The sequence below is a fragment of the Carex rostrata genome, chromosome 19 (genome assembly GCF_964058835.1).
Source record: "Carex rostrata chromosome 19, lpCarRost1.2, whole genome shotgun sequence".
Taxonomy (NCBI): domain Eukaryota; kingdom Viridiplantae; phylum Streptophyta; class Magnoliopsida; order Poales; family Cyperaceae; genus Carex; species Carex rostrata.
The window spans coordinates 1,927,363-1,941,676 of NC_135936.1; the positions used below are offsets into that span (position 1 = coordinate 1,927,363).

General features: G+C 34.0%; 1 protein-coding gene and 1 long non-coding RNA gene across 2 annotated transcripts; one reads left to right on the forward strand and one right to left on the reverse strand.

Annotated features, from left to right (window-relative positions):
- The first annotated feature begins 9 nt into the window (after positions 1–9).
- Positions 10–263, forward strand: LOC144572026 (uncharacterized). Its single transcript, XR_013517649.1, has 2 exons — positions 10–62; positions 93–263. It is a non-coding gene; the product is annotated as an uncharacterized LOC144572026 (long non-coding RNA).
- Positions 242–11,219, reverse strand: OVA9 (glutamine-tRNA ligase, putative / glutaminyl-tRNA synthetase, putative / GlnRS). The gene is made up of 23 exons (XM_078321406.1): positions 10,931–11,219; positions 10,415–10,462; positions 10,250–10,321; positions 9,713–9,812; positions 9,184–9,279; positions 9,020–9,081; positions 8,825–8,926; positions 8,487–8,573; positions 7,383–7,535; positions 6,203–6,258; positions 5,447–5,537; positions 5,182–5,268; positions 4,487–4,684; positions 3,812–3,910; positions 3,360–3,491; positions 3,126–3,262; positions 2,568–2,667; positions 2,387–2,482; positions 1,959–2,059; positions 1,622–1,727; positions 1,160–1,249; positions 933–1,062; positions 242–575 (listed from the first exon to the last, which is right to left on the reverse strand). The coding sequence occupies exons 1-23, from the start codon at positions 11,057–11,059 to the stop codon at positions 481–483; spliced, it is 2,367 nt and encodes a 788-aa protein (XP_078177532.1). The 5' UTR covers positions 11,060–11,219; the 3' UTR covers positions 242–480.
- Positions 11,220–14,314: the final 3,095 nt, after the last annotated feature.

The window sequence follows — 14,314 nt, forward strand, 5'->3', positions numbered from 1 at the left end:
ATCTGTAAAAGAACAAAACAACAAAAACAAAAACAAAAAGGCCTGTCTAGCAAATGCATACAGTTTTCCCTCGTACAAAAGGGGGGAAAAAGACATGTAGCTGTGATACACTATGACTCGAGGAAAAAGAATATCAGGAGAGGGCAAAGGCTTCAATTGCATATGTGAAGTTAATGTAGTTCAAAGTTCGTCAAGAAGCGATTCATCAAAATTTCATAATTAAAAGAAACTAAAGTATATTTATAAGGAAATTTTATATCAAATCACTAAGATATTAACTGGGATTTGTTCAGATTTTTAGAAAAAAAAAAACACTCAGCACAGCCATCAAACAGTTTATCCTATAATAATCTGTCAGTAACTATTCCAATAAACTGCTAATTTCCCAATCTTGCTTCTTTTTCCAATTCAGCCCAGTTTTCAGTTTCTATTTCAAAACTAAGGAGCAACAATTAAAAATGTTTGAGTTCTAACTCAAAACTATTTACCCCCCTTGGAGTAAGAATCACGGAGAGTAACAGTGCGGTTAAACACAAGCTTGTCAGGAATTGAATCTGTATCGACCGCAAAATAACCTATATATAACAGAAACACATTGAGTGAAAAACAAAGACCACGAAAAGAAATCAATAATATAAGCAAGCTCATCTGGTTATGAACGACATCAAGATAAAACAGGAACAACATCCGAAATGCCCCCAAAAAGCATAGGATTATCCAACAAACATGCATAAAGAAGAGATCTTGTCCATATTCCTCCTTCCCAAAACTCTGCAAATTAACCCTTCCAATGGCCTTGCGCAATTCTTCTCTGTTCTCATTTTCTGAGTTGTGCAAATCTGAGGCACCTACAGGACCTTAATATTGGCTGATCTACAGAAAAAATATTTCCTATGATGAGAAAAGGAACTAAAATTAAAAAGGCAAATTACCTAGCCTTTCAAATTGGAATTTGTCGCCCAAAACAGCCTTGGCAAGGGATGGCACAGCATAACACCCCTGTATCACTTCCTTTGAATTTGGATTTAGATCTGACAGCCAATCCTCCAGCTCGCCTGGATTCTGATAACAAAATATATAACCATTTGAAGTTCATAAAGCCTTGCAAATTAAGATAGCAAGAAGAAAAAAAGGATTAAGAAATAGTAACATAACTGACCTCAGAAAGGAATAGCTTGTCAAATAATCTGACTTCAACCTTGAGGGGTTCTACCCCCGGTGATGGCTCAGCAACCCAGTGAAGAACTCCCTGAATAAATACAAGTTCTAAATTGAGCCCGATAGAGGACAAATAAACCATCAATTGAGTAAAGAAAACTGAACCAAATTATGCCTCAACTACCTTTAAATATCCTTATAATCATTTTTTAAGCAAAAGAAAAGGAAGAAAAACAACTAAAGGAGAGGAAGCAATGCCAATAAGTGGTCAACCAGGTACTAGTCATGAAGTTTGCCATTCCATGCATTGTACATAACTAGTTAATATTATAATATAGCTTAAATTGCAATTGCGCAATATTTTGTTCAGGTGCTTAATGATAACATATCACCATTCAAAGGATTGCAACAACAAGGAAAGGTTATTGTAGGAGAACAAGAAGAATATGTGAAGGAAAACTACCTTGGGTTTAGTGCTTTTCAAAGGATCATATTCAGCACGTATTTCTATAATATCTTCAGGATCGTCACCAGTTACAACTGCAATGCATTTTATTGGGAAGGCATATCTGCATTAAACCCAAACCAAATATATGTATACTTAGATCAGATGCATTTACATGGGAACATCAGGAAGAAAAAGTAATCAAATTATATATATAAATTCACTGCAATGCATTTTATTGGGAAGGCATATCTGCATTAAACCCAAACCAAATATATGTATACTTAGATCAGATGCATTTACATGGGAACATCAGGAAGAAAAGTAATCAAATTATATATAGAAATTCACTTGCCTGAGAAGCACAGTTTTACCGGGAGCGAGACCATAAAAGTCCTTTGAATCTCTCAAGCGGAAATCAGATCTATCAATGTACACAACCCTTGAAAAAGGAACCTGAAGCATAAAATTATTAATATATGACAAAATTTTATATTATGCTAAAGCAACAAGATTACATACCCTTTTCTCAAAAAACAAAAAAAAAGGCTAGACGACTTCAAAATATTTTTTTTAAGGTGCTATATTCACTAGCTGATATTTATTTGCAAGGATAATGAAGTCGTCACAGTTTGGGAAAACATTTGGTGAAGATTGATTTTGCATACATCAAAAAAGGTCCACACTTGATTAGATGGACCAGAATTTTATCAAAGAAGTAAAAATAAAGTTCCACAGTTGAATGACTAACTACTATTACTACTACTATAATTAAATATGCACCTTGTAATATGAGGCAGCATCGTCTGCAGGTGCATCAGGCCACATCTTTGCATCAAGATCCATCACCTTATCATCTTCAAGATTCATAATCATAACCTTCAACATTAGGCCAAAAAAAATTATTAATATTCCTGTAAAACCTTAAGCATTAAAACAAGATTTTTTTTTTTTTTTTACAAACCTTGACTGGGTTCAACACCACCAAGGAACGAGGTGCAGTTTTGTTCAGCTCCTCCCGAATATGGTACTCAAGGCGATCAACACGTATCAGACTGTTATCACTGTAATTAGTTAAAGTCAAAAGTCAAGAAAGGTTTTTATCCAGGATGGAATTTTTTTTCAAATAACACAATCAGATCAAACAAAAAAATATAACAAACAATCAGATCGAACAAAAAATAACCAAAGTAGGCCAAGAAAATAGGGAGATCACATCATGACTGATTCAAACTTATAAACCAACAATAAAGATAGCTCTTTTGGCTTAATTATAGTTCAATTTGAACTCCAACGAAAATGAAGGAGAACTTGTAGTACACAAAAATAAGACGAAAAAAAAAAAAAAAGCTTGGGAAAGAAAGAGTCCTTGAGGAAGATACACCACCTGTCCAACACAACAATATTTAACATTTCACCAGAACCCCAGGCATTATAATAGGCTATTATTTTCAGACAAAACTCACAAGATTTGGATGTAAGAAAATGGAAACTAAGTTGGTAAAAATAAAAAATTTAGAACCTTCTAGTGATGCCAATCCCACGAACGAAAGAATTGATGGCGGTGGAAGATACGCCTCTCCGACGCAAGCCCGCTAGAGTCAACAACCGAGGATCATCCCAGCCATCGACCCATTTATCTGTCACTAACCGATTCAACTGTTGCAAAGTTAGGAACAACACATGTCAGTTACACAGAAACAAAATCAAAGCATTTCTTTTTTCTTTAATGCTAAAGTGTGCTCGACATTTGTACCTTTCTTTTAGACATGACAGTGTTTGAGATATTTAGCCGAGAATATTCCCATACATATGGCTGATAGAGGCCGAGTGCTACCAATAACCAGTAGTACGAGGGACGTCTTATCTCAAATTCAAGAGTACAAAGCTACCATGTTAACAAATAACAAAAAAATCATTAGAAGATAGGCCTTAAGGTACTAAAGTAGCATTTATTAATAATTTTTTATCATGATGTGCAGGTCCTAATTTCTCCTCTGAAAATGCCTTGTGTTTTGTCTGTGTGTATGTGGTCTCCTAATATTCTGTGCAGACATGCATATTTTTTTTTTATTGTTTTGCATAAACTATAGATGTCTGAATTCAGTCTGTCCTTTCTCCTTGTAAGCAAGCTTGTAATTATTCAAATTATCAAGAATTAAAGGGTACCAAAACTACAAGGACTACTCAAACAAGAAGAAAGCTTACTGAATGAGTGATGTTTTCAAGTGAATCAACAATGCAATGAGCATAATCATAACTTGGATATATGCACCATTTGTCCCCAGCATGTGGATGAGGAGTAAACTGTTTACAAATTAAATAAAAAAAATTGTAAGCTAAGAAACTCAGGATAACTAAAGGCTAACTTAATAAGAACATTAGCAGCAATAATCACTCCATAAACCAAGATAACAAAAAAAAGGTGCAGAATGAACAAAAAAGGAGACTAGAAGTTACGAAATAAACAAATTAAATACCAAACCAAAAAAAGGCTTCCGCAAATTCACTTGATATCTTAAAGAATATTTGCAAATAGCACCACCTCAATTTGTATTCTTAGCAAAATGAAGAACCAACACAACCAAGGAAAAATCAAGTTTCAAAACAAAGTTACTTGCCTCGCTTTTCCACAATATAAGGAGCAAGTATTTGAAACAATTTGGTCTCATTCCAAGGGGAAAATGAATGCCACCAAACAACATTAGAAGCAATCCCAAATAAGTACTTTCCATCAAACAACCACTATTAGATTGTCAGTCTAGAACCCACAATACATCACATACCCAGATGGCTATCTTGAAATCTAAGAAATACCATAACATAAGACAAAAATGTTATCTACTAAATTTCTCGAAGCTTAAAGGGAGGATGTAGACAAACCTTTATACGATATGCAATCAGGTCATTCATGTTTTTGTTGTCACTCTGCATATCCTGCTTCATGCGAAGTGTGGCCTTTCCTTCATCTATTAGGCCCCTTCTCATGTCATCAAATAATTTAAGTGATTCATTTATCGGCCTATCTCTCCATGGGCTATTCATCATCTTCTCTCTGTACTCCTTTACTTCTTCTGGGGTCTTCAACATAAATTAGTCAAGAACACATTCAGAGTTGCTTTGGTTTTAGAAAGTAGAAAGTACAACTAATCTCAAATCTCATTTTACAAACCAGAAGCAAACCTTACTGGTATTACATGCTATAGCATGCCTACATAATGCTTGCCCTCATTGTGTCAATCAAGAAAAGCTAATTGTTTCTCAATTTTCTTATTAGACTACAGCAAATACTTCTGTCAACCTCTACCAATAATGGTTCAGTCAACCGTCAATGGTGCAATTGACTTCAACTTAGCCAAAACTTCGTTCTTGCGTATGCAAAAAAAACTCTAATGCAAATAAGATCTGAATAAGATCTGAATAAAAAGCAAACTCCTAATAATTTAATTATTTCCTTTAATTTCAAGAGAACATGTGCACCATTCTTTCGCGGGTTGCAAACTCAGAAGACCCAAACAAAATATATCGAGTAAGGACCAAACAAAACAAGCTGAATACATAAGAGAGAAATTCCTCACCTGATGATCAACATAAGCTAATCCTTTCTTTATCAACTCAACAGCTAGGTCATACAAGTCTTGAAAATAATCACTCGTATATGTAATCTGCATTAGGAAAAAAATATAATTAGCTAGAATGATTCTCAGCCAATTTTCTGATTTCAATTGGACTTGCTGGGCACTGGTATCACAGTAATGTAACAGCAATGCTACAATTCAGGATATCATTTCAAAGAAAAGAAAGTAGCGGATATATCAGAATGAGGGCACCTAAGTTAGCTACCTTGAACGGCTCCCAACCCATCCAATTGACTATTTCCTTGATATGATCTATGTACTCTGTTTTCTCAGCCTCGGGGTTTGTGTCATCAAACCTATTAAGGGACAATAGCTCAATAAAAATTGTTTCTCAGAAAATAATCATGCATTCTACTTTTCAGGGATAATTGCAAAGTTATAACCAACATCTTATGGTACTCTTTGCCTAGACCTGACATCCTTTCGAGTTATAAACATTACACTCAAAGTAAAAGTGAAGATTCAACAGCACTTGATAAGCCAACAAAAAAAATGATGAACTGTTTGAGTTACAAACTCATGACACATTGCCCCTGACTTTTCAAATTAGCTCAACCTAATTGCTCCAAACTAGAATCAAACAACTGGGATCAATTTCTATATAAAAGAGACTCAATAAGGAAAGACGCAATAATCAAAGCTAAAAAGAATATTATGCCCTTTTCACCATACCAGTAGCTTTTGGGTAACATTGCAAATGTCGGGGTATAAGAAACCAAAATATAGTATTTTTTTGTTCCAATTTGCAAAGAAGTTAAAATACTGGGTGCAATTCACTAAGGAAAAATATTTTCTAAGTTTCTGCAAAACTAGATATCGAACAACTAAGATGATTCAGATCAAAATAAAATTTTGCAATGTAATAGCATGTTCATATTAATTAATTGATTTTCTCTGCATACTTGTCATTTAACACTAAAATACTGGGAGAATTAAAGGCATGTTTACGAAAAATGTTCACCTTAGATAGCATGAACCACCCCTATCCTTTGCCAGCCCAAAATCAATGAACATAGCCTGCAATAATAATTCCATTATAGCCCATAAAAAAAATATTACCAAGAATGAAACTAAATTCATACAATAGCTGCTGCTTCTTCAATTACCACAATGAAAAGGATTATAATTGTGCCAAGAACATTTATTCATGTACCCAGCAAAATCCTAAACATATACACCGCCAAATGATAAGTATCCTGCATACCATAGAAATAGTATGTTTGTACTCCTAACCAACCCTCATATTTTCAATTGTTTTGGAAAGATGCCAAAAAATGGTCCCCCAGGGGTGTCTCTACTTGAATGGGGAAGAAACAAACAGTACATAAGGCAGTTTCTTAAGAAAATCAAGCACAAAATTTTGAGGTTACTGCAAGATCAGGCATAAAAAATTTCCAGGATTACTAATTCATAATTTTCTTTCCATGATTAGTTCGACTTTCTAAACACGCTAGCATTGTTAGGCTTATATGTTATATTGCAAGGTAAAATAGGAAATTTGAGGTGATCCACTGGTAAAAGTTAAAATATCTTCAAGATTACAAATCCACCTCAGCATGACCCATGTGTTTACAAAATACACTAGGCTCAAGTGGAAGCATCTGAAATATGTTACTCAAAAAATGGCCAAACTACACCTCAATCAAACATGGCTAAGAAAAAGGATGGGTAGTTGTGCACTATAAATAAATAAAATTAAATGAGATAGAGGCATAATGATACTGGCAAAGTTTCCGAAGGTTTAGTTAACATTTATTTATATTGGGAGGAAAGGCCACAAGTGATACTTTCCATAATTACACAACAGCCTCTCACATACTGAAGTAAAAAATTGGGTGCCAGATATTTTAGGGTACGTTTGGATGAGGCAAAGAATAGTACTAACCCGGGTTAGCGACTATTCCGAACTACTATTCTATGTTTGGATGTGTTTAGGTTAGCAAAAAGGGACTATTCTTTGTTTGTATTTTATGGGTTAGCATGCTATTCTACTAACCCAACCAAAAGTTGGGTTAGCTCATTATCTCAAATTTGGGTTAGCTCACTATTTCTCACTAACCCAAGCCTTCATCCAAATGCACCCTTAAAGGTTTTCCAGGTCTTCAATGAAATACTGACAAAATTACAAAATTCATAATTACCTTAGCATGGCCGATATGTAAATACCCATTAGGTTCAGGAGGGAATCGAGTGAGCACTTTTCCTTCGGTAGCTTTCAGATGCTTATCCAACAGTTCCTTTGTGTTGTGGCACCTCCAAATTGAACCATCACTATAGAATATTTCTGTATGCACCTAATACATAAGAACATAATAGAACTTTTTAAAACTGAACATCTGTCATGGGCAATTCCTGAACAAGCTATTACAGCACATCTGCAGGCTCAAATTTTTTTAAAAATAAGTCTTTCAAATGCAAGGTCCTCATATTGGCCTCTTAATAGCTCCCTGTTCCCAGAAAAAACAGAGAAACCGCTTATTTGTGGTAACAAAAATAGGATTAGTGTTGATGTTAGTACCAGCTTGCGCTCAGGGGCGGAACCAAGGCCTGGGCCAGCCTGGGCCTTGGCCCCCCCTTGGCTCAGAAAATTTACAGAGGCCTTTTAATAAATAAAAAAAACCGGCCCCCCCTTTAATATACGGAGCACCCTCTCGTTGGCTATCTGTGCCTCCTTATCCAAATGGAAAAGCCCATGAACTTTGGTTTTGAGAACGTGGACTCCTTTTCTCTCTTCCTGAAGCCTATTGTTTGACAGCTTATAATATTTCCTGCTAATGAAAATTATTTTGGTGGTTGGGCTCAGACGCTTAGTTGAGATCAAATATTTGTGAGAATTTAGATGTTTCGTTCTAATGATTCATTGTCTAAAAATCTCGGAATAATTGGCAGATATGTATAGTTATTTGAAAAGTATTTCTGACCTTTTGATGTAGGAATAATGGTCATTTGAAAAATTGTAAACATAAATTCTTGTAACATGAAACTAAAACTGATATCCTGAGAAACTAGTTAGGCCCCCCCCTATCGATCATTCCTGGTTCCGCCACTGCTTGCGCTCTACTGGTGCACAAACAGTGTTTCTCTAGTTCCAACCACCAAAGGTAATCTACATAACCACTTGCATACTATAATTAAATGGTAATGAATTATGCTGCGTCTAAAGAAACAAAGCTGACTAAAGATCAAAATATAGAAGAAGCAATGAAGTACTTCAAATTAAATAAAAAAATGTTTAAGAAATTAACCTTATAATTATCCTCTGGTTTTGGAAAGATGGTATAAGGATTCAGTTCCTCCTCAGAAGGTGGAGGAGTAGTGACAGTAGTTTGCACCTACACAAATGAAACAACATCAAGCAAGAAAATTATAATATAGAAGTAAATGAATTGAATTTTCTATGTTGTTATTATTGAGCAAGTTTATCTGAGGGTTAGTTTGGGTACGTCGACAAACTACAGGAACAAGAGAGAAAAAGGGGCACACTAAGAACTCATATGTTGACCAGGTTATAAGTGACATTTAGGGTTCCATGCAAGCCTAAATGGGACTTGTACTTTTTGTTAGTTTTATTATGAAACAACACCTCAGTTTTAGCAGGCTTTTCTTTCTTCTTCTTCATGGGTTTCTTTTCATCAGCCTCTGTCTTTTCTCCAAGTACTTCAAAAAGTTTGTTATCTAATTCTTCCTGATTACAAGAAAAAGAGGAAAAATAACTTTGAGACAACTCTACTAATTAAGAAAATGCCATACATGGATGTAAAAAAATATATAACCATACCTTCACAATTTTAGCATCACCCCAAGGTTGGAGCTTTCTCACTTGCCCACACAAGCTTCCAACTGATTCAAGAAATGCATTAAAAATTTAAGGGAAAAAAACATCTATAGCTAGTAAAGCTACAATTATAGATAATATATCCAAATTGATGCACGAGGAATCACCATTTATATGGTAACGTTGCTCCAATATGGCATCCATGTTCTCATCTACAATTGCCTTGACAGATGCTTGGATTTCTTCCAGAGAAACTTCAACTCCTGAAATAAAGTAGCAGAAAATATAGTAGTTAATTAACTAAAAAAATTTCAAGCAAAAAGACTTTGACTTGTGGTGCACCAAAGCAGCTATGTTTTCTCAACAGTTTAAATTTCTGGCACTGTCACAAGATTTGGACCTGTATGCATAGTATCTCTTTGTATGGTAAAATTATCCTTAAAATAAACCCCAATTAAGCACCAAGGTCCAAATAAGCATCAGCTGTGCAATAAACTACAGCTGAATCCAGTTTGGCCTACTAAGCCTTCCTTTTGTAATTGTGCCTTAATTTAGTCCCAGTTTACCCTTATGTAAGGAAAAAAATCGAAAACAGGTAGCAACAAGGCTCAGTGCATTTTATATTCATACAAGATGACAATTGATAAATTTTATTTTTATATATGCACTTAAAAATATCAGAAATGTTTACATTACCTATTCCACAGGCTTGTTCAAATTTATCCAGATCAAAAGGCTCCGGCCCCGCATTAGTAAGAAAAGAGAGTGCAGCATCTAGTTGTGCCGAACTCCTAATCTGGAAAAGGAAAAAAAAAAAAAAAAAGGGGGAATAAAGGGGGGGCAATAAAAAGGGTCAATTATAAGCACCCAACAGCATGACTACAAGAATTATGATTTAGCAGAAAATGATTCTGGTTTGTAACAGATATACCTCCTTTGTTTTCCCTCTTTTTAGTTATTGATTTCCAAGGCATTTTTCTGGCTTAATTGAAACATTCATGGTAAATTAAGTTTAACTTGCCATTTAGATTTATTTAAAGGTTGACATGACAGCTGATGGTAGTAAACTGAGGCTTTATTTTGGTTAAACAGAGGCAATGCAGCAAACTTGATTTAGTTTAGAACAGGATTGCCAGACTCTGGACTTACAGTTAGTTGCAATGATGAGTTAAATCAGGCTTTAGTTGGGATACAGTACCATTCATTTTCAGTACGTCAAACCTTGATTTTTACCTTTGTCGAGACTACATACTGAACAAGCATAGGTCTGTGAACCAATGCATTTGCTGGATACTTGGTCGCCACCTATTGAACAAAGATAAAAGGGCCCGGCAAATTAGATCCCAGCTCAGAATTTAATTTAAAAAAGGTGTTATCAGAAATAGTTATCAGACGCACCGTGTAAAGGAGGTTTCCAATTGCCTTGTCACACATCTCTACACCAGCCTGATAGAGAATAGTTGAAGAAATTAAAACCACAAAGTATTGTAAAGCACCTTATTCAAATGTGTATATCTAATTGTAGATCAAATAGATAACCAGATAAAATACCCTACACATAAACTCTTAACTATAACAACTTGCTTGTGAGAACCTGTAGTTCTCAGTAGCTTGAACTGGAGAAATTCAATTCACACTCAAAGTAATAAAATGGACAAATCCAGAGGGCTGTAGTTGCACAAAACCACAAATCTAAGTTGTATGACTGAAACTAAAGTGACTAAGTGTGGGGAGTAAACCCCCAGCACAATTGACAACACAAATTTTACGTAAATTGGATAGGTTTGATAACCGAAACCATTTGAAAAAAGTTATCCTCTAAGATCCCACTCAAAGAACCAAGTTTTGAACTCGAGATACCTCAGTTCTTACAAAAACACCATAAACAAGTATAAGAAGGGGCTAAATTGAAACCTCTTTGATGACGGCTAGGAGGTTAGACGTGACTTTTTTGTTGGCGACCGCATTCTGCGCCGTGCGCTTGTCCAATCCAATGGCCAGGAATTGCTCGAGCGGAGGCGCTTCTGGCCGGCCCAACCCCATCTCCGCCGTCTGTACTATCGGTTTTTGGTGAAATTAGCGAGAGAAGGGAGACTTGGTAATAAGAGGGAAGAAGAGACGGCTGATGGAAGAAAAGAGGGTTTTTAGCCCAAGGTTTCTACTTTCTATGGTAGCAAACTGGCAATCCCATTCCCTGATAATTTTTTCTTTTTTTCTTTTTTGACCATCCGGTTCATCCCGAGTCCGGAACTCCGGATCCTTTGCATTACCTCTCGCCGTTCTAGTTTCAATTAACCGTCCGATCAGAATCGGTCTAGTTCTGTCCCAAACTTGCCCTTCAAGATTAGTGCTAACATATAGCGAACGTTCAGTACCTTGGGCGATATGAATTGGTTTGGGGTGTGGTCTGCAGTCAACGTTGTAAATAATGGTATGCGGTTGTCGGACGGAAGGGTACAGTTAAGCAATTAATTAGTATAAAATTAATTAATTAAAATTATGCAGATAATTTATTGTTTTTATTAAATTTATGTATATATATGTCATAATTTATTTAACTCATTAAATTTATCAAATAAATTTAATTTAACTTAGTTTTATTATTATAACACAAGGTTCTAAATAGCGTTTATCGCGTCATAGCGGGAAGCCTCCAGAAAAAACTATAGCGAATAGCGACGCTATAGCGAAAGCTATCCCAAATAGCATTTTTTTTATTTTTATAAAAATTATATTATATATTTGTACTAAATATCAACATTATTTAGTCTCATATAACAATAAATAATATCAAATTGATTAAAAAATTATAATATTCATATTGAACCAATACAAAGTCCAAATTGCGACTCAAAATATCTATAGTAATACTAATATCATAAACTATCGATCTTTTTCTATTTAAAATATCTTCAACATCATAACATAATTTATCTTTTTTCTATTTAAATTTCAAAATAACCTAGAAATTGAAAAGAAAAAAAAAATCATACTTTTAGTAAAATAAACAGATGATCCTTGAAGAAATTATTGTTAGTCCCTAAAATTTCCATAATTTAGCAATTATTTATTTGATTTATCATCGGTTAAAAAAAAAACCAAGAGCAAAATGAAAAAATTATTATAGCGGACCTGAATTTGATATAATGTAATATTCATCAAAATTAAACAATATCTTCACCATTTATTTATTTTAAAGCTCATATAAATTGAAAAAAAAACAGCAAATGTTGCATAGCGCGCGCTATTTGCGCTACACGCTATACGCTATAGCGGATCACTATTACCGCTATAGCGTCTGTAGCGCAAATAGCGTGTTTTAATGCCATAGCATAGCGTTTGGTCTCCAAAAACGCTATAGCGGCGCTATAGCGCGCTATTTAGAACACTGTTATAACATGATAGTACGCTTATTTCTTTTTATTTTCTTAACACATAAGCATTTTACATATGTAAGTAATACATTTATTTTAAAAATAATAATTGAAATTATTCTTTTTAAATACTAATAATATATTACTTGAAAGAAATGAAACATTCCAACATAAAATCACTAAATTTAGTTTATAATAACAACTTAATTTCATAAATGAATACGTTATACTAATTGAAAAAATTACATCAATAAGTAAGAAAATATATGGTATATAAATAATAGAAGAATTAATCAATTCCAAAGTAAATAAGAAGAAAAACATATACAAAAAATATTGGATGTATATCCAAGCACAATAATACTACAATACATGTTTTATTATCACACAACTATCACTGGAAAAAAAAAAAAAAAAAGCAATGTGAAACTAAATACTCACTAGAATAAACAGGAATAAACGGGAATAAATTGATGATTAATCGGTAAAACGGCCGATTAATCGAAAAAAAAGGGAATAGATAGATGAATAATCGGTAAAACGGCCGATTAATCAGAAAAAACGGTCGATTAATCGTTTTCATCTGCAAACAGGCATCCGTTAAGTGTATTTATAATGGTTTGACCACTGTTAATGATTAAACGGTTGTTTAATTGACTGTTAAAACTGTTTTTTACAACACTTGTCTGGACTATCAACCACTGGAGATGTCAATGACTACTGTCTACTGAGCCCTCCAATGCCAGTGGTTCGTGCGTAATCAGTTACAATTGGTGTATATTTCGCATACGTGTAATGCTTGTTTCGACGCATAACACATTAACCAGAAATGTTTTCCCTCAATTTATAGCCATTTTGAGAAGGTTCCAATATTTCGTGTTTCATATCTCATATCGTATATTTATGTTTTAAAGTTTAAATTGTCGATTCGAACTGCTCAATATAATATCTATACTAAAATATATTTGGAAATGAAATTTTATAATTTTTGCAAAATATTTACTATTTTTTTATAATAAGTACAAAATCATTGTATCTGGACTGTTCAAAAATAGTGATTTTCTTCTTATCTAAACAGATAGTAATAAATTTCTAAAAATTATAAAATTTCATCATTAAGTATATTTTAGTATGGATATTATACTGAATGGTTCGGATTGATATATTGGACTTTGAAAATAAATAAACAAAATATGAAGGCTGATCACTTGATTGTTAGTAGTATTGATTCACTCCCGATCTTACTCTTTTATACAAATTAATTTAAATCATAAAATATGAAAAAAAAAAATATTGGCAACTTAATTTGATACTGCAGTAGTGCAGTCTATGCTCACTGAAAAGTGGGCCCCCGAACCAAATCATAACTTTTTTATTAAAGGGCAATTAAAATTTGGGGGAATTTCACGTATACCCCTCAAAAACTTCAAAATTACATATTTCCCCCTCTAAAGTTTGAAATTACATATTTCCCCTCTAAACTTCAAATACTCACAAATTTATCAATTTTATTGTCTTTTATATTAAAACTCATTCTAAATTTATAAAATACCCATTTTACCATTTTATTAAAAGCATATAAAGCCCATCAAACTCAAAATTGAATTTGAACAATTTTTCTACCGTCCAAACTACTTTTAAATATGTGTGCGCAAGATTCGCACGAATCTTGATGCGAACACGCACATATATTGATGTGACGTGCACCGATCTTAATGCGATGCGCACCAATCAATATTGCTTTAAGATCCGTGCATGCTAGATCAACACAAGAGTGATGCTGTCATGGATCGGAATTTTTTTTCAATTTTTTGTCCGAATTAATCACAGTCGTTAATTCCAAAAGGGTAAAATTGGAATAGCATCATATAATAAAATCTTTCCGTTAAACTTTTCGTTAGATCTCCGTCCTTTGCTCCCGTCT

Bases quoted from the DNA above. Each gene is read 5' to 3' on its own strand.
- OVA9 (XM_078321406.1), bottom strand. From the start codon at position 11,059: ATGGGGTTGGGCCGGCCAGAAGCGCCTCCGCTCGAGCAATTCCTGGCC. The intron at 3,492-3,811 runs GTAAGCTTTCTT...TTAACATGGTAG, and splicing joins TTGAAAACATCACTCATTCA to CTTTGTACTCTTGAATTTGA. The intron at 1,728-1,958 runs GCAAGTGAATTT...GGTTTAATGCAG, and splicing joins GGTAAAACTGTGCTTCTCAG to ATATGCCTTCCCAATAAAAT.